The sequence below is a fragment of the Plectropomus leopardus genome, chromosome 11 (genome assembly GCF_026936395.1).
Source record: "Plectropomus leopardus strain MGB_pleo_1.0 chromosome 11, ASM2693639v1, whole genome shotgun sequence".
Classification (NCBI taxonomy): Eukaryota; Metazoa; Chordata; class Actinopteri; order Perciformes; family Serranidae; genus Plectropomus; species Plectropomus leopardus.
Genome location: NC_142186.1, coordinates 2,722,962 through 2,750,372, shown reverse-complemented (window position 1 = coordinate 2,750,372; position 27,411 = coordinate 2,722,962). Strand labels below are relative to the sequence as shown.

Sequence of the window (27,411 nt, the reverse complement as noted above, 5' to 3'; positions counted from 1 at the left end):
ATTAATAAGCTGAATGAAATACCATTGTTGTGGTAAGTGGTTTGAGCATTGGAAGAAGTCATTACACCAAAGGTGTGAAGAAATAGTCTAAATAAAATTTCTCAATGTGCAGTCTGTCACCAGATCATTTAACTAAACTCTAATGGAGGTACATTTACAGATGATTTATGGATAAGACCTCGGCACTAGATGTGGTTTATGTTTTTATCTCTGGATGAAACACTTTCTGTGCTGTAACGCATACTGTGTAGTACTTACTTGTATATACTTGTAATGCCCCTGAAAAGGAAGTACAGATTTCTGCTAATGCCAATATCTCCCTGCTGAGCTCAGATGTTATTTAGGGTTGTAATGATTACTCCGCCTTCAGTGCTCCTACCTGTGTCATAATGAATCATTTACAACTTGGAGGGGCTTTAATCGATTGGGGAGTACGTGGTGAGAAGAGGGTTTGACGCATGGCCTGATTAAGACAGGGCTCTGTGTTTACAGGACATATGTCCATACAGGCAGGACAGGCTCTTAATGGATCCGTCTCATGTGGTTTGTTGTGTCTTTGAGCCACCAGGGACTTACTCTGTGGCTCAGGGCACCTGTCAGTCACTGTGGTAATGCTACATTCTCCAGATCATTATTTGTGCCACAGCATCATTATTGCATTAATAAATACACCAGCTTTGCATACACATGTATTTTTTTATCATAACACATAATTCTCTGATTTTCCCTGAAATTCACGTCTCATTTTAGTATTAAAATAGACATCCGATTTCAGGTTGATGTAAGTCCCTCCAATGTAACATCAAGCCGCAGTTTGGAATATACAAATATGATGAAACAGTAATGCAAACGTCAAGGTATTTGCGGGTGTCAGTGTCAGCCATGTGTCTCAATTTATCTGTTTTTGAGATTCGATGACAAGTTTTTCACAATGACGTTAAGATTGAAAAGACAACAGATCAATGACAGCTTTACATCAAGATAGCCTACTGACATCAGAGACATTGTCCTCCAGCCTCTCCTTTGGGATGTTGATATGGAAAATACATATAAATATAAATATATAAATATACATATAAATACATATGTACAATAGTATCAGCACTGAAGTATGTGTAACATTGATTTAAAAGTAAAAGACTTGAGCATGTGTTTGGGAGGTGATTCATATCACACACTGACATACCCAGCCTGATGAACATACTGTATGTGAGTGATTCACTGCATCCATGTGTCCACGAGTTAATTATGATTATAACTCTCATTGAGAAAATGACTATATGAAGAGAAGTAGAACTGCCTCCAACCATGTGTACGCACATATTATGAGCTGTAAACACAAAACATGTAAACACACACCTTGGAAACCTTTGAGACTTGAGCAAATTGAGGATTTCATTTAAAAATATAGGAAGAAGGTAATAAGCAACTTACCAAGGCATGGCCCAAAAAACTGGCAAGCAATTATTTAAATGTTATGAAAAATAAATGAATAAATAAATCATCCAAGAAAACAAGAAAATGACCTGGAAAAAGTTCTTTAAATTGAAATATTTATATATATATATGATCTGTTTCTATGACAAAATGTGAAATGTAAAAGAAAAGAAATTCCAATACTCTCCTTACCTTTGTTTTTTAATTTTCACTTTAACTAATTTCTTGTGATTTTTGGGACATGTCTTGTCAAGTTGTTCACTGCCTTTTCTATCATTTTTTGTGCTGCTTTCAGATGCTTTTCATCAGTATTTTAACTTGTATACCCAAAATGAATTGGTGTGAATTCTTTAAAAAACATTATATGGAGAGCAAAAAAGGCAATGAGCAACTCAGTAATAAATGTTTCATTCATTGCAAGAAATAAGTAAATTTAGAAAATGATGAATAAATGTCTAGGGATAAAAGAGAAAAGCTTGAAAAAAACTATATTGAAAATTATCATGATTAAATATTCAAAATTATGTTACAGAATTATTATACATTTTAAGCATCCTTTTTCCTTTCCCATATATATTTATATATATATATATATATATTTATATATATATATATATTAACTAAATTTCAAGTCATTGTCTTGTACTTTTTACTAATTTCTTGCAAATTTTGGGGTCATTTCTTTTTTGTTGTTGTTACTCTTTTTATTATTATTATTATTATTATTATTATTATTATTATTATTATTATTATTATTATTATTATTATTATTACCTAACAGGCATCTAGTGGATATAAAAATTCAGATCTCCTTCAAGCAGGTGTTGAGATGACATATCTAACCTTGCTGGAAGATGCAGCCAATGCCCTCAGGAGAAAGCACATGTTCAAAGGCTGACATCAGATGTTTGAAGACAGTGTCGAACGGCTTATCAGTTGTTTCCAACTGTGGAGACATTTAGCAACACTCACTGACGACCAGACTCTGCTGTGTCAGGCTTTAATATGTGCATAGAAATGACGTCACCACTACTCCATTATTCACCTCTGGGCAAACATATTTCTTCATATGGAGAAATGGAGGCATGGCAGTATTCTGATTACAAATGGTGAGAAATGTGAAGTGATTCTGATTGGCTTACATGGTAGTAGGAACAAAATTGGCCAGTTCAGGCATTTTCCTATTTTGTGCACAAAGGAAGAAAATTGCAACACCCACATTGGTAAATTGTTGAACTTGATTGCAAAAACAAGGAAATGGCCTGCCAGTAGATTTTGGTTTGGGCTTGAGTTAGTACCGTTTTAGTGCAGCTCTATAGGTGCTCATTGGTGAGAATGACTCCCAGCAGTAAGTCCATCCAAATATAGTCAACATGGGTAATGTTTTTTTGGTTAGACTGGCCAATTCTCATTTTCAAGTTGCCAAATACTGTTGTTGTCCAGAGCAGTGCACCCTGGGAAAGTCAAAATGACTCTGGCTACTCTGTCTGAAGAGAAGGAGCAACAAAGCCCAGAACAGAATAAATGTGTGATAAACTTAAATGTTCATTGATGCATGGAGAAACAGAACACTCCGTGGCTTCAAACGACAGCTCTCTCATTTTGGTGCAGAGCGTCAGATTGGATTTAGGAACACAGCCAGAGTCAGAGGGCTGGAACGGATAGAGCTGTACCACGCTGACAGCTTTGCTCCATGGCTGTCGAGATGGAGATGAAAGACAGTTGACAAAGGTGGGATCCCAGGAGGTGTCAATCAAACGGTGATCTGCCACGCCCACATAGTCTGGAGAAATGCTGTTATCCTCAAAATGAGCTGTTTGGAACTCAGTTTTCTAATAGCTAGGAACATTCATTTTACTCTGATACTTAATTAGACACACAACTTTGATACATTCTTGTGCATTCTTACTATTTCAAGCCACGCTTCCAGAGGCTTTAAAGCAACATTATGCAACTTGTAGTTGATTTTTGAGTCTCATTTCCAAGTTGTCAAATTCAAATCTTGCCTTAGCGCTCATGTTCGGCCATCAACCAAATGCTTTTGTTTTTAATAACCTGGGAATGAGACTCAGCAATCAATGCAAAGTTGCACAGTGTTGCTTTACAACACCTGTTTTGGGGGTGCCCAAACCCTACTAGAAAAGCAGCACTGTCTCAGTATAAAAACACTGTATCACTTCTCCTGGCGCTATAACCCCTGAAATAACAGCAATGGCTCCCTATAAAACACCCACATTTGGCGCTTAAAAAGCTGCTGAAACAGTGCAAGGACTCACTCACTAAATCACAGCTGGATTTGTTGTCTGTTGGTCTTGATCAGTGGTCTACAGTGCAGCAGCTTGGCAGGGATCTCACCATTGACTCAGATACTTTGTCATTTAAGACACGTTGATAACACTCGTATGAAACGTACAGATGTAATGTGTTCATGGTTTGCAGAATCTTACAATGCAAACATTTACTTCTTGTGACTGGGCAGATAAATACACCTCCACACACTTGTAGTGGCTCATAAGTGATGACTGAGAGGGATTACTTCTGTATGACATTGTTTTTTTTAGGAAAATCCTGATTAGTATACCAGGAGTTCTCTGTTTGCTGGAATTGTTGCGTTTCAGCAGATCCTCGGGATAAGTAAAGAAGGTGGCGACAGCTGCAAGTGCCGCGGTCACTGTGTGTCCACTGCCATTTGATCAGATTGATGAAGTGCTGATGGATTTCTCTCTTGACTGATCGCAGCTCTCTGGCTCGGGGTCAGGCAGCGTGCCTCTGAAGGACTGTTATCGCAGGAGCTTTAGTCACACACACATACACACATGGGGGTAACTGACTGTTACGCCTCTAAAGTGCTTATTTACTCTGCCAAGAAAGAGAGAGTAAAGCGGAATTACTTGCATTTATTTATGAATTTGTCTTCCAATACAGCCTGATTGTCATCTATGTTACAAAGATCAAACAATCAGTTTTAACCCTTTGAAACCTGGAGTGACATTCATTTTTTTTGTACTGCTCAGATGCCTTTCACAAGTATTTAAACCTTTGAACCCTCAGCAAATTTGTGCGATTTCTTTCAAAAACCTGGGGAAAATCGCAATGGGCAATTTAGCAAGATATGTTCCACAAATTGCAAGAAATAAGTAGATTAAGCAAATAATTTTTTAAAAGCTAGGGAAAAATGTAAAGGGAAAAAAGCATCATCATAATTACCATAATTACATATCTGACATATTTTTTTACAGAATCTTTATTATTTTTAAGCATTTCTTAAAGGTCATTTCCATGTTTGTTTTTGCTTTTTGATATTGTTTTGGGGTCATTTTCATTAATTATTGTCATAATAAAAATATTAAAGTATTAATTCTTTGAAAGCTGTAGCTACATCACTTTTCTCATACTGCTTTTAGATGCCTTTCATTGGTGTTTTAATCCTCTAACCCTAAACAAATTGGTACAATTTCTTAAAAAAGAAAAAGAAAAAAGGACAACAAGCACCTCGGTGGTATTACATTTTTCATAGACTGCGAGAAATAAGTACATTTAGAAAATTATTTCTAAAAAATGCCTAGGAAAAAAAAGGAAAAAGGTGAAGGTAAAACTATTTATAAAATTATCATCTTTAAATATTTGAAATTATGTTAGAGGACTAAAACACGACATGCAAAATGCAACATTAAAACATTAAAACATAATTTCATTGTATGCTTGCAAAAACACTCTAGTGTCTTTTATGTAGGTAATGAAAACTGTGAACTTTTCAGCTCATCACCTCAGCAAAAGCTATTTAAGTCAGTAGTTTGAAGAGCCAGTGTCCAATCAATGTAACAAGTTTGGAGTTGTGGATTAGGGCTACTTTAACTTACTCTTTTGGAGTTTTGCAAAGCGCCTCAGGTGATATGAATCATGCATGAAGGAAGGACCTCTCAGAAGACCTCAGATCAATAATAATTGATTAATATAAAAGGGGATAGGCTTGCAGAGTCACCTCTAAGACCTTAGATATTCATCCATTCACATAAGTTATCTGCACATGAAGGCGACTGAGAAGTGTTGCAAATCTTCCTAGAAGTGGCCGCTCAGCCAGGATTACTGCGAGGGCTCAACAGTGAATGCGATACAAGGCGAAAGATAAAAAGAACCCTCAGGCCACAGACAAATACCTAAGGTTCTTATTTTGGTTTGTGACAAGCATAAAAAAGCAAATATTACGCCACTGAGAAATTAAAAGTAGATAAAACTAGATATAACTCCAAGATTGTAGTTTCAGTTATTGTTAATAAAGCAATTATAATAATGAAAAAGCAATGTCCCTTGTGATGCTTTTTCAATATTTCTCTGCAATTTTTCCCCAAAACTTAACCAACTTTGTCCATGTGCCTGGAGAGTCTAAACATAACTATAAGAGATTAATTATGCTTCACTTGCTGCGAGCAATCATTGCTGGAAAACAATTAAAACACTTTGATCGTGAATGTTTTGCAAATAAATCCAGTATGAACATTTTGTGACTTGGCAAATATGTTTATAAACATTGTTTTCTCACAAAAAAAATCTAAAATCCTAGCTATCAAGTCAGAGGACCGCACCTCCATGAATCCAGTATTCCATCACAGTTGCCAGAATAAATGTTGGCATTGTACATTTCTGCAAACCTCTGATAAGTTACATACGTACACTATGCAATGGGTCAGCTCATTATTCACAACTCGTGGCTTGGTCAGTAATTCGGGACACCAACGCAAAAAGAACCTTTCGCAGTGGTATGATATGCAGCCAATTTTATGAGGTTTATGAGGTTTGTTTATGATGCTGCCAAACGGCATCAGTTTAAAATGCTGCTTACTATTTAAGAAAAGGACAGTCCCTCTAGTAAAGGGAGGTGGATGGGTCACACAAACCCAAACTTTCACCAATGAGCCTGCTGTTCCTTTCCAATATGAATATTGAGAAAAACTATAATAATTTTCTTATCCAATTCATACCACATGGTTGTGTTAAACAAAGAAATAAACATAAATACAAGTACATGTTTTACCTACATTAAAAGTTTGTTTTGATGAAGACTGCATCCATCCAACAAGCAGAAACTGTTTATTTCCTGTGAAAACCAAAATGTAACAGATGTAAACTGACATGGCATCCCAGAACATTAACAAGAGACACAGGAAGATACCTAGCACATCAAAAGTGCAACAATATAGAGGGGAAAAGAGTTGAGTAGATGCAATGAAACAATGACAATGCTGTGGTTAGTGTTTGATTAGATCCATGCACAAAACCACATTTTGGTGAGAAAAGATCATGTTTTGGCTAAAAATACTGGTTTTGGAGACACAATCCCTACAGGAAACACAGTAATGTCTTGGTCAATAACAACCAGGTTTTGTGGAACTATCCCAGTTGGAAATGCAGAGATGACTTGCTAAAAACAACCAGTTCTGTTGTTTATTGGTCTTGAATAGTATGCGGTTAGTAGTAGTAGTTAGTTAGTTGTGGTTTTCAAAAACATATATGCCAAGATTTTCTTTTGGTCAATGGGCTGTGAATTCACTGTGTACACCCATTTAGGAACCTGTTGCATTTGCATGAAATATGGCAGAATGGTGTCAGGCTGAAATGCTGCAGATAACGACGTAATACGAGAATCGCGAGCGTGCACCTATAGTAAGGGCGGGTTGGAGGGGCTGTGGATAGGTCCAGCAAACCCCAGACTTTCAAGATGGCGTTCACTTCCCGTCAGAATGTGCTGGGTTTTGTTTCTACACCTTATCATGTGCCTTCTTCCCCTAATCATAACCATCCGTGCCAGCATGTAAGTTTGTTGATGTTTCAGTGTTGGTTTGTGTTGTCTCAACATAACAATCCCAGCATGTGCATTTGTTGACATCACTGTAACTCCATTCTGGGATATAAACAGCAGACACAGAAGGATACTTAAAAAGTAATATGTAGATGAGGAAGTCCATTGCAAAGCGACAACATATGAAGACCTGGAATGAGAATTGGCTGGTCATACAACTGCTTAAATGTCAATCCCAACTATAAAGCCAACCCACTGTTTTACTTTTATAGTACAGAGCCTTTTTGCATTATAATTTATGATTGCTTATGTTTCATATATCAGATGCATTATTTGGTTACTTTTGTCTTTCACTTCTGTTTTCTCTTACTTGAGAGATTAAAAAGGTAAACATTTGTAAACGAGGTTGAAAGAATCCCAGAGGGAGGTTGACAAAAATTCTAGAGAATGGTTTGGAAAAGAATCATTTTTTATTTTAAAACCAACCACAATCCTAACCTAACTCTAATTAAGACAAGAACAAGCACAATGTCCTCACACTGGAGGATTTTCTTTCTCTTTCCTTCTGTCCTCATCTCACTTATTCTGCTTCATTTCCATAACTCGGTGTTCACGCAGATGAGCGAGCAACTTTCTCATTATACTGCGTGTGTATTCATATTCAAAGTTACAGTCACCTCTACAACACCCATTCACCTTTCTGCAGAGATTCATCTCAGAATTTCCAGGTCATATTCTTTTCTTTGGAGCTGCAGAGATTCTCAGCAGGAAAAACAACGTTTCTCATGTGTGAACGGACCCATTCCAAACGCTCAGCTTTCCAATTATAGTACATCCTGCTTAACTGATGCTTATTAATTCCTTCAAACTCATTATGGCAAGCAAAATAGGGCTCTCCCATGAGATGAATACTAATGAAAGCAGAAACTTCTCCATAGTGCTGCTGCTGTCAGAGGTCTTTCTGTAAGATGTTTTCTTGAAGTGTGAGCACACAGACAAAATAAATGCCCCTGAAAAAAAGAGCATTTCCAAAGAGTCCACTGTTCAAATCACTGTTAGGGCGCATTGATCAGAATCAGCCTGTCCTGTGGTAATCGCTGGTGACAGGAGGGACTTGCAGTACTCGTGCAGTCATGTGTATGGATTACGTCTAGACTTGAAGAGGGTCCTACAGTAGAGTGCTTGTAGCTGGAGTAAATAAAGCTCCCTGTGACTGACACTGAGCCAGCGGGGCCAGACCATAGGGCTAACCCAAACAAAACACTTCAATCTCTCACCGTTGCTCTCCACTGCTCCCCAAGGGCTTGATTGATTGATTCGCCGGCCAATCAGAGCACATTGATCTCAGAACCCGACCCCCCACCCTCAACTCCCCAGGCCTCCTCTCTGTCCATTCATCTGCTGGCTGTCAGAAGTATTCACTGGAGGGCTGTAGCTGTGGAGAGCCGCACTTTTAAACACACATCTGTGGCTTTCTGAAGAAAAATGCTGTACAGTGCCTTATATTGTTATTGAATCCCCCTGGATGCGGGTGCTTTTGCTATAAAGAGGCACATGTGTCATTCAGATATAGTACCATGATATTGAAAGCTTGCTTAGTTAGTCTGGAGCATAGATTGTTTTTACCTTTTTAAATTTCCTGCATATACAATGTTGGCATTTGGAACACTTTTAAAGATGGAAAAAAAACTGTCCTGGCTGAAGATGCGAAGGACAAAAGTTATTATTTTATACCTTCCTGCTGAGTACACAATATATGATGGTATAAGTGTGCGGCGTTAACATCCTCCAGCTGCCTGTTCCACTAGTAGACACTACAGAGTGAGCTCTGGTGGTGCGTGCTGTGCATTACATACAATGAGTTAAATAGAAATAGGAGCATCTGTTTATGACAGTACTGAAAAACATAGCCTTTGGATTTTTAGATACTCAGATGTATGGTAATAACATGATACCCTCCAAGTCTATTTCACATTTCTTATCACATTCACACACTGGTGACAGAGGCTACTGTACAAGGTTTTGAACATTCATATGCATTCACACCGATGAAACAGCCATCAAGAACAATTTAATATTTTGCCCAAGGATACTTCGACATGGGCACTGGAGGAGACAGGGGTCAAACGGTTGACCTTCCAATCAGTGGAAGACAGATTTTACACGCATCCATCCGAAATAAAATTTTCAGTATCCTCGATGTCCATTGTGGATACAAATCTGTAGATCTGTGCAGAAATCCTCCCTACTATTCTGCAGCATTTATTCCCCACTGCAACAAGTACTCTGAATTTACCACAGATCTAACTCTGCAATGGTGACTAAAACCATAGACTGTATAAAACAATGGACATACCTACTGTACGACACTCACTGGTTTGTGGACGTTTTTTTCGAAGCGTGACATTTGGCATTTTGGCTGTAAATTTTTTTTTTTTTTATTTTGTGGCAGGTTTACAAAAATGTAAACTTATGCGAGAAGTTTCCTCATAAGGAGTGAAATTCAAACCCATCCAGTTGTCACACATGTGGAAATTAGCCATTGAGACCAAAACCGTTTTTTGTGCCAGGCTGTGGTACACAAACATTTTTATTTTTGCTATAAAATTGGGCATTTTAATAGTTTTATCTATGGGGCTTGATTAGCCTTTAGAGCCAGACTGAAGTGGACATTCAGAGAATTGCATTTGTTTGCACTTCCATGTTGGCTTTCTTTTCAGCCCTGCAGGTTGCTGCTTAGCCACTGATGTGTGAGATAGCTCTGCAGCACACAACTTCTTCTTCAAACCCTTTTTCATATCAAGTTGCCAAGTGCAGAATCTTTTTTTAAAAAAAGGCTTTGTTTGTTAATAAGGGTTTAAGGGTAATTTCACAGTTTTACAGTAATGTCCAATATGAGTGTTCTAACTGCTCATAAGGTTATCCATATTACATGCTTGTGTTACAAGCAAGTAACACAAGATTGTCAGAAAAAAAAATGTTGAAATAATCTTCAAACAGACACAGTGACTCTTTCCACTTCACAACTCTAATTCACCCAAACTTCTTTACGTTAATCCTGAATAACACAGCAAATTTAGGTGTCCTGTTATCAGTCCTGACTTCCATAAGGCAACAAATCCAGTGTCTGCAGCACCATGGGCAAGCTGGGCCTGCACAGAGTGCTTGGCTATAGAAGCAGCAGTTGCATCAGACTATTACTAGAATTATTGAACAGAGGGAGAGTTCTCTGTGTATCTTCCCCAAAGCTGTAAACATCATTTACTCCAGCATGGCTTACCTTTGAAAGATGCACCACTCAGCAAAGTGATAGAGAGTGCTCATAAATGGCAATCGATAGATCAATACGAGAGTGGTGCATCTTTCCCGGGGAACATCTCTGAGTTAACTGAAGAAGAAAAGTATGAGAGAAAAAGTGGAGTGTAGATATTTCATTGTACTCACATTATTATTATTTATATGGTGCCCATTCATTGGGCTTCATGCAGCAGCATTCTCTTAAAATTCTCTTATATTTTCTCTTTGTTTTCTCGTAAGAGAAAATATAAGAGAAGTCATCTCCAGATGCACCAAAAGCTCTTAACCACCCAAATCTGCTCTGACCAGGTGTGCTCAGTGATGAATCCCACTGATCATAAGTCACCTATTAGCACAGGTAATGCCCACTTACACTGTATAAGGGTAGATTTTGAGTCATGTGCAAAGACTCTGACACATGGCCAAGACTGGATAGATGACACCAAAAAATGCTGAAAGAAGAGAAACTTCTGCAGTTGTAAAATTGTGTAGGCCTACTGTTAAATGAAGTATTAAAAGTAAAAGTACACATGCAAAAAGGTTGACATAAATTGAGTAAATCAAAAATAATTAAAATAATTTAAAGAAAAAGTAGCGAGTCTTCATACAGTATATATGAGATCTGGAACCATGAAATGTTTTTTTTTTTTTTTTTGAATGAAAAATGGCTTACACAATGAAACAAATAGTTGCCCATTAATTTTCTTATTAACTGACAATTTTTTTCAGCTGCAGTGTTTGTGCGCAAAAATCTTAATTTGTAAAGTAGGTATCAAATAATAGTATTGGAGTAAAAAGTATAATAGACCTATTTTCCTCTGAAGTGGAGTAGAGTAGAAGTGCAAAGTGGCATAGTATCAAAAAACTCAAGTTACGGAAAAGTAACTTCAGTAAAGGTTCTTAGTTACATTCCAGCTCTGGTCAGTAGCGGGACGCACTGAAATTACAGTAACTGGGATCAATGCACCCAGTATAGTAGTATCCTTTTATCCCTGAAATTAAATAATCCAATCATTATAATTACTCTAAATCCTCCTCTTAATTTAATTACATTTTCAAACATCCCTCAGCTTGTTTTTTCTTATGTTGGACAACAATTTGTGGACGGTAAAAGCAAGATGTTTTTTTCTTATCTTAGTATGATTGCCCTCAATCACTCGTGAATTGTTCTCTTATCTAAGAAAAAAGCAAAAATAAGAAGTGGTGAATCCTAGAAATGAATGGGTACTAACAAAATAAGAGCAAATCCTGGATATGAGCAAAAATAAGAGAAAATGTGTTTGAATTGTGTCTTGCATGAGGCCCATTGTCTCCTTTTGTTTTAACATACTTTGAGCACAAAAGGTGCATGATCTGTCTGCCTTACAAGGAGTAGATGAAAACTGGCTGGTAGCCTCCACTCAAGTAGGAAACTAATTAAGAAACTGGAAGCAGGTTTGAAGACAGGTGTGGGGATAGGATAATTGGAACAGGAGGTGTGCTGTCTTTAAAGTTACGTATATTATTTATATAGGTTAGTTGGTAAATACGTTAATAAGTTAGTTAAAAAGTGGATTAAAAAGTAACAAACAAACAAACAAACAAACAAACAAAAAAAACGCGGCAATATCGGTTGGGTTAAAAAAAAGCGTCTGAGTGAGTGCTCTTAGCTTGTGTTGGTATTCAGAAAAAGCGACAGAGTGAGTGCTCTTACCGCTGCCACCATAAATTTAAATAATAGATCGATGGTTTTCCCTGCGTTGCCTTTGCTAGCTTAATCTCTCTCCAGTTGAGCAGTTACCCAAAGGGACGAATTCGTGGTGTTGCTGAATGTTTTCCTGACACGTCCTCACTTTGGAAATTATTTGTCTGTAAGTAGTATGTGTACATATATATCAAACACACGCATTTCATAGAGAATGTCATGTTAGAAGCTTTTCTGTTGTAGCAGTTAGCTTACAGCTGCAGCTGTTAGCGGTTAACCTGTGGTGTTAGCTAACTCGTTTCAGTATTACAGTAACAGGCATCTGTTTGGCAGCGTTATATGTAGAAATTTAACATTCACATAGTCGTTTTATTTTTAAAGTGCAATATTAACCATCTGTATTAACCCTTAGGACCTGGTTTAATGGCATACACTGCACACAAAATGCACTTTTTAAAATCAAGTAAAAAGTACAATAAGTTACTCTTATTTTCGACTTTCATCAAGTTAATTTTTCAACCAACATCATTCCTAAAAAAATGCCATTTATTTTGTAAAGACGCCAGTTTATTTTCACTATACTACATGCTAAGTAGATGGTTATGTTTTGACTATCACAGCACAGGGTATGGCAGCAGTATTGATTTTATACAGTATAATCCTTTTCTGCTGTGTCAAATACTCACACTCATACCACTGCACACAAAACGCTCTTTTCAAAATCAAGCTTTAAAGAATATTCTGCAGTAATATTATTTTCTATTTTCAATGAGCACTTTTGGTTGAGGGACACAAAATGGTGCATTTCACTACTCATTTATTGTTTTTTTCCCTTTACTTTTCCAATTTTTTTTGTGTGTGCTCATTTTCAGGAAATTTTCTTGTACTTTTTTCGAATGTCTTGCAATTTTTCAGGTCATTCTTCATTTAGTGGCTCATTGCCTTCTTCCCACATTTTTAAAAGAAATCAAGTCAATTTGCCCAGATTTCAAAGGGTTAACTGGCTGTCTAGCTCTGCCCAAGATCACAGGCTGCAAGGGCAGTGCAAATGAAAAACACTGGCGACTGACCACATAGAGAGAGGCAGGGGTAGTGACTTTGTGGCTTGCCAGATAAATAGATAGGGGGAAGAGATGTAAAAAAAATATAAACTTGTTGATGGGTGAGGGGGTTATGGGTTATTAATAGTTTAGTAGGTCTAATATTACTTTTTCATTGTGTAATAAGCTTATCATAGAACAAACTATTAGATACTTTAAGTAACTTGCACAACTCACTTGTACATGTTTGACTGTGTGATCATGAGGAAAACCAGTGTGCAGTTCATGTCTTTAGTTTTAGATTCAGATAGAATTTAGACTTTATTCTCCCAGTGGGAAGTTTGCCTTGGACTTCAGTGTTTGCAGTATAAAAACAATAAAAACAAAAATACATGCACAGTTAAATACAACAATTAAAAAACAACAGATATGTACATTATCCATTAATTGCACATGTCCATGCATGAAAATGCACTAATTTTACAACAAAACTCTGCTGAACAGCAAGAAATACAATATTCAAGCCTGGGTGGTGTTCAGGGTTTTAGTAGACAGTGGGACAAAGGAGTTTTTGATCCAGCTGTGTGTGGTTAGGGGACTCTGGGAAATGGGCCTGGTCCCTTTTAAGAAATTAAGTCTGCTGGATAGCAGTATCCTGGTTAGGATAATATGGTGTAATGTATAACTCTATTAACTATTCTAGGCTTTGTTGTGTTTTGTAAATATTGTTACACTGATTATAAGTCATAAAATTCGTGCCTCATTTATATGTTTTTTTAAATGTTTTGTAAATATTGTCATGTTTTTTGTGTTATGTTCACATGAGACAATATTATTGATACACTCTGATGAAATTGAAAAAACAAAAAAAGATGTAGATGATTTTTAGTCATGTGTATTTATCTCACACGTGAATACTGATGTAATTTCACTGAGAGTACCTGAAGAAGCCACAGGCGAAATTATCACAGTAAACTTCTTCAGTGGGCACTGGTCGACTCTGTTTTTCATTAACTTCATTATTTGTTTGTTTATGATATATTTGCTCTTGTTTGAAATCATGCAGCAATAAAAGCTTCTTGACATTTTGTACCGAATTGACAGAAAGTGCCTTGATATTCTGTGGCAAAATTCATTCCGTCTTTGTGCGCAGCAAATAAGGAGTGTGTTTATTTTCCTTTCCTGTCAAACTTATTATAAAAGTTTTAAGGTTATTCTGATTGAGATGCTTCTTCCAACTCTTCATAGCCTAACTCTGTGTAATCATGACTACTGGCTATTATAAAAGCATTATTTCCAATGAAAACAATTCAACCCTGAAAAAGCACTGATCAGTTGTGTCTCTTTCTTTCACAGGGGGGATATTTGAGTCCATTGAAAGCGGCCCATCAGGTGCTGAGGAACTAGCCTTTAAATTTGCTTTAAACACAATCAACAGGAACAGAACCCTACTGCCAAACACCACGCTCACCTACGACATCCAAAGGATAAACATCTATGACAGCTTTGAAGCCTCCAGGAAAGGTATTTATGTGTTAGTGATTGGAAGATCTGCCTCCGGTGTTGGCACGCTCTCTCTCAGCTGCTGCTGTGTGTGTGTGTGGAAACACTGTACATTTGAGTGAAAGTGTGTGTGCACATGTGCCTTACCATAGCTGCTTTGCAATGTAAATGTATTCCCTGTACGAGGCTCGCGAGCTGCAGTGGCTTAGATTGTGACAATTATAATCAGGCGGGGGAGAAATGGCTGAGCACTTGAAATGTAAACAGAGAGAATTGATTGGTTCCAGGTAATGACTCAGCGGCAGTAATTCAAAGACCTGTTTGGCCCCCAGAGACAGCCAATAAAGTGCTATAATCTATCAGTTTTGTGTGTGCATCAGGCTGACATTTCAAGTCTCTTATCAATTACGGGCCATTATATCCTGTCTCAGTGATTTAGCCAACTGCCTTATATCAAATAAGGTGATTAGACTGCACAAGCGAGCTAATACAAAGATGTGCAGTTGTTTGTTTGTCCTGCGATTACCATTCCATTGAAGCAAGCTCAAATTGGTCACACCTTTAGCTTCATCTTCATCGTTGTTATCGTGGAAATGTAATGTCGTAGACATCGTGTAATCAATACCAGTGGACATATTTACAGTACACGATATAGTGTAAGAATATATATATATATTTGATTAAAACAATGGGCTTGAATGTACCCATGCTCAGACATTTTTTCAGCAGCAGTTGACCACTGTGATGATGGCTGCTTTTATTTTATGATAATTTAATATTATGTCACATATTTAGCCTTTCTGTTTTTAAAATTTATGTTTGTAATGTTTTTGGTCTTTATCTTAGCCAGTACACTTTCCAGACTGCTTCCCTGTTTAAAGGCAGCCCAAAATGTTTGCATTGTACCTTTCTTCAAGGGGTGAGCAATATATATATCAAATATACTTGAGATGTTCTACTTGCGATATATAAAATGACTTTATCGCAAACATCGTGTATTAAATGTCACGTCGTTTTTATAAACCACCTGTGTTTTAATTTTCTTTCACTCTTCTACAGCTCTCTTCTTACACACACACACACACACACACACACACCCACAGAGCAGGGCTTTTGCAGAGCTCAAGACTGTGACTATTTACTCACATTTTGCTTTCATACTATTAATATATGAACTGAAGATCTGTTTGTTTCCAGTTTACAGAGAATAAATCACCATGTTTAATGGCGCTGTGGTCACAGTCTAACTTCATGAGTGGTAGTGATGGTAGTGACACCACAACACACTCTCATCTGTCTGTTGTTGATTTTCTGGGATGGTGTGTCAGTTTATGCCTGGTCATTGCATTGTGTTTTTTCAATGCACTATTCTTTTTTCAGGGGAAATGTACAGCTTCTGCTCCTTAGATGCATACAGTCTTTTTAAAAATAAACTTGCATTGGTAAAACACTTGGCTAGGTTTAGGCAACGAAAGGGGGTGGTAAGGTTTTGGAAAAAATGATCATGGTTTGTCTCAACATTCATACAAGAAGTATACAGCGGACACATGGGTTAAAGTCTTGGGTTTGTTGTGCCATTCTGCTCCTTATATTGCACAGTTACTGGCAGCATTTCAATCTGATGCTGTCTAGCAGCATATCATACTGCTGCAGAAGGTGCTTTTTGTGTTGGTGACTGACACCAAAATCACTGACCAAGTGGCAGTATTTGACGAGTTGGGAATAAGAGCGAGCTAGACACCAAGGCGGAGTGCCAAACTGCGGACTACTTTTGAGACCAACAAACAAGTTTCAGTGTATCCACTACATCATGTACAGCTTCAAGTATAGGCATGGATGGGTTTGCATTGAAGTTAGTTGAAGCCTAGTGCGTCCCATAAAGAAGCTAAAGAGTGCCTGTGCCTTTTGTGCTACATCTTGCAGCTTGTTCTCATTCCCAAGACCTGGAATACAGCTGATTGGTCAGTGATTTTGGCTTTAGACACTTACACCAATGATATGCTGCCGGGTGGCTTCAGCTTATAAAACAGCCACTTTTTGCAGTATGTTAGGCCACCTGCCAGCCAGAAGGCACCTGTAACAGCAGTATGATTTTCCACTTGACAACATCAGTTATAAACAGAGTCTGAAATTAACACCCACCTATGAAGGTTACCTGCCACACTGGCGGGTAAATGTTTGTGCAAAATAGGCATGTATTAAACTATCCTGTGAGACTGAGCTGTGTTTTGCTGTCATTAAGGGACACGCAGTTCTGCTGCACTCTGCTCCTGTGCTGTCTCTCTGTCACACACTTACACACGCTTACACACACCTGTGGCGACACCTGACCGTCTTGAGTGCAACAAATTCTGTGGCACCGTTTATCGCACGAGACATCAGCTGATCCCCTAAACTATCACTAGCTGCTCGTCTGCTGGTAGCAAATGCTGTGTGCATACTTCTGAAGATTTTGAGATATTAAGACGAAGGCCCAGTTGTTTGAACCAACACGGCAAAAGCTTTTGTGTAGGGCTGAAACGATTACTTGAGTAAATCGAATAATTCCACTCATAATAATCATTGAGGCTCGAGGCAAAATGAATTGCCTTGAGGCTTTGTTTAATCCAGGGGGACCAAACAGCACTCTGTAACACGGATGGTTATTTCTGTTTTATTTCTGCTCCAGCATCTTAACCGAAAGCACCCAATCTATGGGGGCGGTCAGAGCGAACCCGATTAAGACCCCTCAACCAGCCGCATAATCTCCATGGGGAATGGGGGTCACGTCTGCCCCAGTATACGAAAGAGGGAAATCTGACGGAACATCCAACAGCAGCTGGTTAGAGAGTAAATACTGAAAATGCACAAAAATAATTAGGCTATTGTTTTGTTTTTATGAAAAGTGCCTGAATAGCCTACAAAGAAAGTAGTCCCAATAAAAACAAATAACACACTTGACTGAACACACAGCTGATCAATAGGCCCATCAGAGCAGACTGACAGACAGCGCAGCGCAGTGACAGACCTCTCATCCAGCTGCTCTCTGCTGCTCTCCTTGTTATCAGGGGCGGATTTAGTGATTTGAGGGCCTGGTGCCTCAGGCTAACTTCCTTGCTTTGATTTCACTGAATAATGCTGAAGAAAGCTCAGTGCTGAAACACGTCCGTTTTATGCCTGCTGTGTGTGAATAAACAATATTTAATGCTTATCGGTGAGTGCTGACGACTTCCTTTTACTGTTGCTTAGGGCTGGGTATTGTCAGGAACCTCACAATTCAATTCAATTTAGAATCTTTCGGCCACAATTTGATTTGATTTCGATTCGATTCGATATTGATCCAGTTGCTTCGATATTGATTCAGTGATCCGCGTTGATGTCAGAAATACCCAGATAATTCACTGGAATACCTTCTGATATTTGGTCAATGAAGCGTGCATTATCTGTATAGATTTAGAACAAACTAACACCAAACTTATTTTACCTTATTTAATTTAATAATTTTATTAATAATTTATTAAATGAAACTTAAAATTAAAATCACACTCTGGCGACACTCACACTGCCCCCACTGGAGCGGGGCGTCATTACAACGGAAATAATCGATTTTATGATTTTATGAATCTATATTGAATTGGCAAAAAACATATTGCTATGCACTGATGAATCGAATTTTTTTACCCAGCCCTACTGTCGATTTGATTTCACCCATTCTCCAACTGGGAGTGATGGTGGGCTGTTGGCAACTGTAGAGGAAGTTATGCTGTTCTCTGCCCCATCAGTGTAACTAATATAGACTAGTGCAGGTGATGTAGAATTGGAGGAAATTTGTTTTAAAGTTCTTTTTTTTGTGGGTGAATATATATTTATATAGATAATTTAAAAATAAAATAAAAGTTAGATAGAAAACAAAACCTTTAAAGAAGACTGTAAAGGCTTACATTATGCCTGAAACTTGAAAATTGTGGTTCTGAAAGTTATATTGCACAACTTAAAGGCAATGTTTATGCCTTAGCTTTTGGTTGTATATACCTTATTTTTTAAAAGGTTATTTGATTTTTCTTATGTTTTGTTCTATTTTTGTGCTTCAGAACCCAGAAGAAGGTAATATAGCACTTAAATGCACTAAATTTGTTTGGATGGATACAGTGCCTTTTGCAATTTAAAACATGTTTGTCTCATTAAAACCCAAAATGATATGGTAGACATTAAATGCATTAAATGGGTTTACTTTTGAGGTTTAGTTTACTATCTTAGTGCTCACTTCACAGCATCTTTTGCAATGTTACCAATAAAAATATAGATTTTTCTAAAGGAAAAGGCAATTATATGTAGTTGCTCATTCATTATAAAGACTGTCTTATTTTCTCTACCGTTTATTACTATTACCATTTAATGAAGCAAAAGTAATTAAATGAAAACATTTCCACGTGCATATCCAATTACTCAATTAATCGCAAGAATAATCGGTAGATTACTCCATTGGTTAAATAATCAATACCTGCAGCCCTACTTTTGTGCCTCTTACACTGACAGCGACAGTGCTGTAGCTCCACTTCTTCCATTCTTACCTTTCACAATAAGAGCCCTAGACATTATACTGCATCACTGCTTACCAGAGTGAATTTATAAACAAGCTAATGCTGTGGTTATGAGCTCAATATATTTGATCAATTAATTAATTTTGCTTCAGATTTTTCTCTACATTATTATCTCAATTGAATTTCCTGAAACAAAATATCAATGTCAGATGCGGAGAGGCGTGACAGAGCATAGGTATTTGACAACCCGGGAATGAGAACTGGTTGGGCTCATTGATGTGTTTTTGGACCAAATGGAGCTCTATGGCACGGAGGAAGAGGGTATATCAGGTTTCGGATGGTCAGGAGTTACCTGTTGATAAGATACATTTATTGTTGGTTTGGTTCTGCACATGGAATTTGTTGATTTGTTTACATCTGGTGGTCATTATGAACATATGCTGCATCACAGTAAGAGGACACTGACCAGTTAAATATCCCTCCTCTCTAGCCTGTGACCAGCTTTCTCTGGGGGTGGCGGCCATCTTCGGTCCATCTCACAGTTCCTCGGCCAATGCGGTCCAGTCCATTTGCAACGCCCTGGGGGTGCCACATATCCAGACCAAATGGAAGCACCAAGTATCGGACAACAGAGACGTCTTCTACGTTAGCCTCTACCCAGACTTCTCCTCGCTCAGCCGGGCCATCCTGGACCTGGTCCATTTCTTCAAGTGGAAGACGGTCACTGTGGTTTATGACGACAGCACTGGTAAGACCAGTAATACCTCCTCTGCTTTACCACTGAACTGCTTTATTCCATCTGTTTGTTCTTAACTTGTCCAGCAGTTACCAGGAGGATTTTTCAGGACATTTTCACGAATTTTCTTTTAAGATAAATGTTTTTGGTGTTCTGCTGACTTCAGTTTACGGAGTCGTATCCTACATTGTTTTATTTAAATTATTTGTGTATTTAGTCTTTGGTCCTGTTCTTAAATACTATTCCTATATACTGTTTTTTGCAACCGGACTCTCTCTTTTTTACCAATGTAGAAACAAACAGCAAATACAAGTTACAGAAATAAAGTAGTATAGATATGACAACAAAAACACTACTTTGTATTGCAAATATGACAAGAACCTTCGTCTTTTCTTTTGGAGTTTAAGATTAAATTCCAGACAAACAGGAATCGTAAACTGACACAGCACAATGCAGTTGTATGTTTCTTGCTTATTTGGTATGTGATTATTATTTGACTAAAAATCAAATGATTTTTACCTATGTCTCGGTTATTTAAATATTCTGTTAACCCTCTCTCCACTGAGGCTGCCAACTCCCACGCATCTGCCGTGTGTCTCATGGTTTTGGGCTCTGTCTCACGCTCTCAGGACACCGAGGAAAATCTTATGCCAAAACCCTGCAACAGCAGAAGTGTTGAACAATCATGTAATAAAGTGAACAACTTTGACTGTAGAATACAGCTGATTATTTGACAACCAAGTCATATGTGCTTCCACAGCGTTTCATTATCGCGGATCAAACGGCTGATGGTCCGACAGCAGTGCAGTGAGAGAGAGCGCAGCTTGATTTTTCTCATGTTTTGTTCTATTTTTGCGCAACAGAGCGCAGCTTCTCCTCACAGCACCAAAGTGTCTGAAACAGCCAAATTTGCAGAGGTGACTTTAGACATCTACAGACTACTTTTATTTAGAAACACCAGGACGCATTACTCTGTGTCTCATCCAGCTGCTCATGCTGAGCTCTCATTGTTATTACCAGGGGCTGATTTAGTGATCTGGGGGCCTGGGGCCACAGACACATTACCTATACCTACATATGATTAATAGCACTCAGCAGAAGTTGAAGTCAGAGTCCTGTTTGTTAGTTTGAGATGGAGCTTTTAATTTTTATATAATGCTGGAAAGTTTAATAAATAATAGCATATCATTTGTTTATTACACTCCAACAAACCATGGTCAAATGAAAGTGTGTCAGTGAACTATGAGGGCACAAAACAAACCACAAAAAAAAGCAAAAAAAACCCTTATAAATCGTAATCGAGGTAAAATGTTCACTTGATGGTGATATTGATTTTAGGTATGAGGTTTGGACCTTTGCTGGGAGGAAATTGCTGTAACTGGACCTCTTTGAATTTTAGTTGAATACCCCTGGTATATAGCATGAACCCATCTCATCATGCTGAATTACAAACAAGTTTAAGTTCAAGTTTTCAACCCTGAACAGCAAGGGAAATTGAACAGTCTATATTAATGTATGTTCTGTACTATAAAATGCTGTGCAGAAAAATAAAGAATTTCAAAAAAAAAAGTTTAAAGGGATAGTTCACCTAAAAACAAAAATTCAGTCATTATCAACTCACCCACTTGCTGATGGAAAGCCGAGGGAAATTTTATAATCCACAAAACACTGCTGGAGTTTCATGGGGAAAAGGCGTTGCAGTTATCTCCTTAACAATTAAAGCAAATGGTAAACGTTAAAAAATACATAATAAAACCACAAAATGTCTCCATACTGCCCGTCCGAAGTAACTCAAGTGTCCTGAAGCTGCAACGAGCCAAGTTGTCTCAAAATTTGTCGATGGCGTCGATTTTTCAGCCGTGTTGTGTGTGTGTGCTTGCGCAAGACCAACGATAGCTCACGGTATCTACAGGCCAGTGTTTACATGCTACCTGGGAGCCTCCAGCACACACAGGTCAGAGTTTTCATGTCAAGTGGCACAAATGGAGCTCTGTGGACTGACTGTGTTACGTGGGTGGGACAGAGCAGCAGCACAATCAGTCAACCAGTTAACAGCCAGACAGAGACTAGAAAGAGCTATAAATTAGCAAGCCTAATGACTAATCACTGGTGCTAATTGTAATTATTCTAAATGCTTTTACTTTACGATCCAAGTTTGATTTTGTTTTGTCCAAATAGACAGAGTTACAACAGTGAATTTATTCCAGTGCATGATCAATCTTTCTGTTCGTGATACTGCAGTTATGGAGTCGATACAGCAGCCTGAATAAAACCGCTTTTTTAATATTAGAGATGGACTAGATGCACATTGAGGAATTTCTCGTAAACAAAACAAAAAAATAATAATAACAATATAATATCATATATCATCATGATGCAATTAAGGTTTTATAAGGTTTTCAAATACAACCATAACTACGGTGGAATAGCAGACAGAGGTTTTTGCCCAGGTGTAGCTGGGTATTGTTACCATTTGTACATGTTCCATAATTCATGGAAGTCAGAGAGCTTGTGAGGCTGCAGAAGACATGCTCTCCTTGTTACTCAGGAAAGCAGACCTTGTTCAAACCTTGCTATTATTGCAGTCCAGGTCACTGGGCGACAAATAAGCCAGCAGGCTGGGTACATGTACCATATGCCAGGGGTCAGGGTGTGTGCCAGCCTGAAGACAGGCTGCCAGGCCTCCCAGAGCTTACAGACACACTGGGACCAGTGTGTCCTGGATCACTGTGCTGCAGTGTGTGTTCACTGTGTTTAGTATTCAGGCCAGCCAAACTCTGCTTTTTGGAGTCATGTGCTAATTGCATGTACCAGATTACAAGCTATCAAGGCAATCTGCAAATAGCAGAAGATTGCAGTTCGTGAACTCGTTCATTTTCCTTTTACAGTTATTTCTGTTGAGTGTCATCAGAAGCTGAAGGCTACCTCAGCATGAACTGAAGTGCCCTCCATCACAGGGCTAACAGCTGAAATAGGGATGTTTAGGAATTGAGGAATTGGTGGCGTAGCACAGACCTCAGTAGGGGGACCCAAGGGTATCCTTGGTATCCCTGATAAACAAGCTCTATTTAGATAGTCTTTGTAGGCACTTTGGATCAATATATTGATTCAGTGATCACTGTTTAAGTTTGATTGATGCAAAATGAAAACGTCGATTCATATCAGCATCCTTAGGATATGTCTTTATTTTGATATTCTGTGTCACTGTCAAACAGCTGCAGGAGGAAAAGAGCAAGCAGCCAAGACAAAGATGATGAGGATAATGTTATTTAGTCGGGAATACATCAGCAGTGTGGAAATGTTTTAGATTTCAGAGAAAATAAGGGTCAAAAGACAGAACACATGCAGGATGTAAACCATGCCATTATGGTTTTAAAGACAGCATACCTGCCTGGACAAGTATCTCACTCACTCACATTACCTGCTCACTCTCAACAATGAAGTGGCTTTAAGCCAGTTAGCCCTGAAGATTGAGGAAAAAGATAACGGTTTGGATTAAAATGAAAAGATTTCTTCCAGACAGGACTTTCTGACAGAAAAGTTTACTCATCCCATGCGCTGTTTTATGTAGTCGAGTCAGTTTAAAGTACAATGAACTGCACTAAACCGGGTACAATTATTAACATTATTTATGGGATGTTTTTATCTTTTAAAGCCAAAAGCAAAAAAGAAAAGGGTGGCAGCTTCTTCTGTAACAGAATATGTGAAATATGCACATTATATAATTTCATATCAATTGCAGGTCCCTGAGTCGAATTGAATCGTGTTGTGCATTGTGTCCAAAGAATTGATATAGTACCATATTGTGATAAAAGTAGTGATTAATTATGAATTATGAATACTGCCGAGAACAATAATATTAGTTGTTAGTAATTAATAGTAGAAAATACTCAACAAATGCTTTCGTTGAAAATCTATTGACTAGAAATGGCAAAATTGTTAAATATTCTTTGCTCACAGTGGTGGAATGTAACCAAGTATATTTATTCAAGTACAATGTGAATGGAAATATTGTATTATATTGAAATATATTGTTAGAGTAATCACCTTTAACGGTACCGCTTTGGCAGCAGGTAAATTGTGTCAGAGACCAAATTCAAAGAAAGACTGAAGGGCCAAACCTACAAGTGTTAATTTGTTCATTTGGATTTGTGCCGTATGATTAGATTGGATTTCGCTTTATTATCATAAATAATTCTGAAAAGGAAATAATTCTTGTCTTGCGTCCTAAGATGTCAACTGTTTCTCATAACTACACATAAATACAAGAATACAAACAACAAAATCATACAGTAAACACTGCAAACCACAACAGACATGAAGACTATTGTGGTCTCAATTAACCAATATCTAGAGACTGTGTTTGTGTGTGTGTGTGTGTGTGTGTGTGTGTGTGTGTGTGTGTGTGTGTGTGTGTGTGTGTGTTTGTGTGTGTTGAGGGGTGGGAGATGGAGGGGTTGACCTGCAGGTCTCGTCGGCAGCTTTGGGAGGAATTGATTGTTGCTGATCCCGCCACCTCTGTTAATTAAGTTGTAAAGTGGACATAGCTGGTTCACTATGGGGTTAATAGTGGCTTGATTTTCTGTCTTGGTGAGGGGAAATTAGATCCTGGCTCGACCTGCAGACAGCTTTACCTTCCCATTGTCCCCATTTACACAGATGACCCGATAGCGAGGACGGATGGCGTTGATGGCGGACACTGAGGGCAAACAGACATGTGATCTGATTGGAGTTTGAATCTTTTCTTCGCTTGTTTCAGTACGAGAGGCACGTTGTCTGATGTACTGAGCAAAGTCAGTGCAGCAGAACATTTATATTATCATATAATTCTCATGGGTTCTCCCCCTGACCCCCCACCCGCTGTTCTAAATCGTGTCTGCTTTTCGGGAATGGGATATAAAGGGGTTAGGAAACAACCTCTCTCTTTGTGCTGTTTCTGCACCAAGCGGGGAGCAAACAAGCAAATCAATAACCATAATGGGACTCCTCTAACGGCTCAACTTTATAATGGCAAAACTGAGATGGCAGCAGCATGTGTTATAGCTCTCCCAGCCAGCCATAACATCCATACAACTACCTGGAACACTGCTGCTGCTACTACTGCAAAGTTTGATTAGGCCATAAGGGAGAACAGGCTCCTATACAATAAAACACAGACTCACAAAGAACTGCTTCTCTCTGCTGTTCGCCGTATGGAGTCCATACATACCTCCATTTGTCAGTTACCAAACAATTCAGGCAACGCTTTCAGCTGCTCAAATGAGAGCATTTGCTGCTTTTCCTGCTCATTCTTCAAAGAAGCTCTTTGGGTTTTGGACTGTTGGTCGAACAAAACAAACAAATTGAAGACATCACTGTGGACCATGGGGAAAATACACTTCTAACCCCTTAGACCGTTTCATAGAATTAACTATTTGGCATGTCATGCAGTTCAGGGCTGTATGTTTAGGGTATTTTTGGGCAGCCGTGGCTCAGATGGGCCGCCCATTCAAGAAAGGTTGACAGTTTAATCGCAGCTCCTCCAGTCAGCATGTCCTGCAACTATCCTTGGAATTGCTTCTGATGGTTGTTCCATTTGTGTTTAAGTGCGTGTGAGTGTTTCAAAACTGAGTAGCAGGTGGCACCTTTGTATTTTAGCCTAACCACCAGTGTATGAATGATTGTGTGACTGGGTTAATGTGACTTGTTGTGTGAAAGCGGTTTGAGTGGTCAAACAACTCGAAAAAGGCTATACAAGTGCAGGTCCGTTAACCATTTTTGAGAAGACATTAAGGAGATGATGTCCCTTTTATTCAAAAACTCAATTTGAGCATCAATATTAGGCTATTTCATAACCACTTTACATACAGGAATAGATATGTAAGCTTCAAATAATGTTAACGTCGCTGCCCTCATAAATCCCTGAGTCCTTTATGATGGCATGAAAAGGAGGCTGCGTTGTAGACAGCTAAGGTCTGGCGTCCATGATATACATTGTGACATGTAGATGGAGAATTCACTACTAAAGAATTTGTTTAATTTGGCCATTGTTTAGTTTTTGGTTTTTTTTTATGTCTCCTACAGTCATATCTCGGTTGAACTATGCAACACTGCCCCCAAAATCTCAAGTGGCACTGCTCAGTTTCATCTTGGCTCTCAGAAAATGTGCACAAATTTGGAAAAAATGAAAGCAGAGTTTGGACAGAAGGCTCTGTCCGTCTTCCTATGTAACATTGAGCATAAATAAGCCCTTAGGCCAACAAAATAAATAAGAAATTAAAAAAATCATCAAAAACTAGTTTGAAAACACTTTTTTTTGGCAAATTTCTAACTTCCTATAATTCCTCTGAGGTTTGTGGAAAAGCATTACTTTTTTAGTCTGCTACTAATATGAAGGGATAAGGGACAAAGTTATTAGACCTTCAGGCAAGAGTTTGGGTAATGTTATTGTGTTTATAGGAAGGGGTTAATTTCAAGACAAACGTTCTGCCTCATTGTTTACCTGGTTGCCAGTGAACCAACTTGAGTTTGTTCTGAGTCGCTCAAATCATTTATACCAATAAAAATGTAAACTTTTGTCGACATAGACATGCTACACATCGTTACCTTGGATAGGTTCTCCACAATGTCATTGTTAAATTCATTTTACAGTAACCGTGAGCACGAAAGTATAAATAATGCACATTTACCCAAACAAAACAGAACGTATGACTCCCTGTAAGTGGTAATAAAAACAATGTTGTTGGGTATGCTTGTTTTAGTTATGTCGTTGGCTACCAAATTAAAGTGTTACCACATTTCATCTGGGGACAGTCCCTGGAGTAAAACGTGCTCCAGCTGGGGAAGCCAACTGGCTCCATTTTGCATCTTTGCGGCCTTGGAAGAACAAGCTGTTATTGGCTGTCATCAAGTCAACTGTTCACGAATGTAACCAAAAAGACTGGCTTTCCAATGGCGGTTGGTAGTTTGGTTGCATATCACTTATGCAATGTAAAGGTGTGATGATGTGAAGTCCCTACCTACAGACTGCTTTATAGTTAAGGTTGTGTTTTAGCCACTAACGAAACAAGCACATTTTCAGAAACTCAGTGTTTTTCAAAATGGAAGTCTCATAAACAAAGTTTTGGCCCTTGAATTCTATTGAATGTTTTTTTTTTTTTTTTCGGTATGCCAAGTCGCAAGCCAAAATATGGATGAATGAAGGTTGGCCACTGACGCTGGTTCGCATTTGGCATTCCACTTCATTGGAAGTGGTTGAGGTCAGGCTCTTTGCAGGCTTGTCAACTTCGTGCACACCAAATGGGAAAGTATGTTCTTCCTGTGTAAGCTTTTGCATAGGGACAATAGGTCAAACTAGGGCTGGGCGATATGGCTTTAAAATAATATTGTGATAATTTTAGGCAAATTACGATACCTGA

The 27,411-nt window shown here is 38.3% G+C and overlaps 1 protein-coding gene across 2 annotated transcripts in view; it reads left to right on the top strand.

Moving 5' to 3' along the window:
• grik2 (glutamate receptor, ionotropic, kainate 2) overlaps positions 1-27,411 on the top strand; it is a 347,578-nt gene that overhangs the window by 93,722 nt on the left and 226,445 nt on the right. For both annotated transcript variants that reach the window (XM_088084955.1, XM_042489444.2), the window contains exons 3-4: positions 14,612-14,779; positions 19,769-20,026. In XM_088084955.1, the coding sequence (XP_087941081.1) occupies positions 14,612-14,779; positions 19,769-20,026 (426 nt within the window). The remainder of the gene's footprint in view (positions 1-14,611; positions 14,780-19,768; positions 20,027-27,411) is intronic.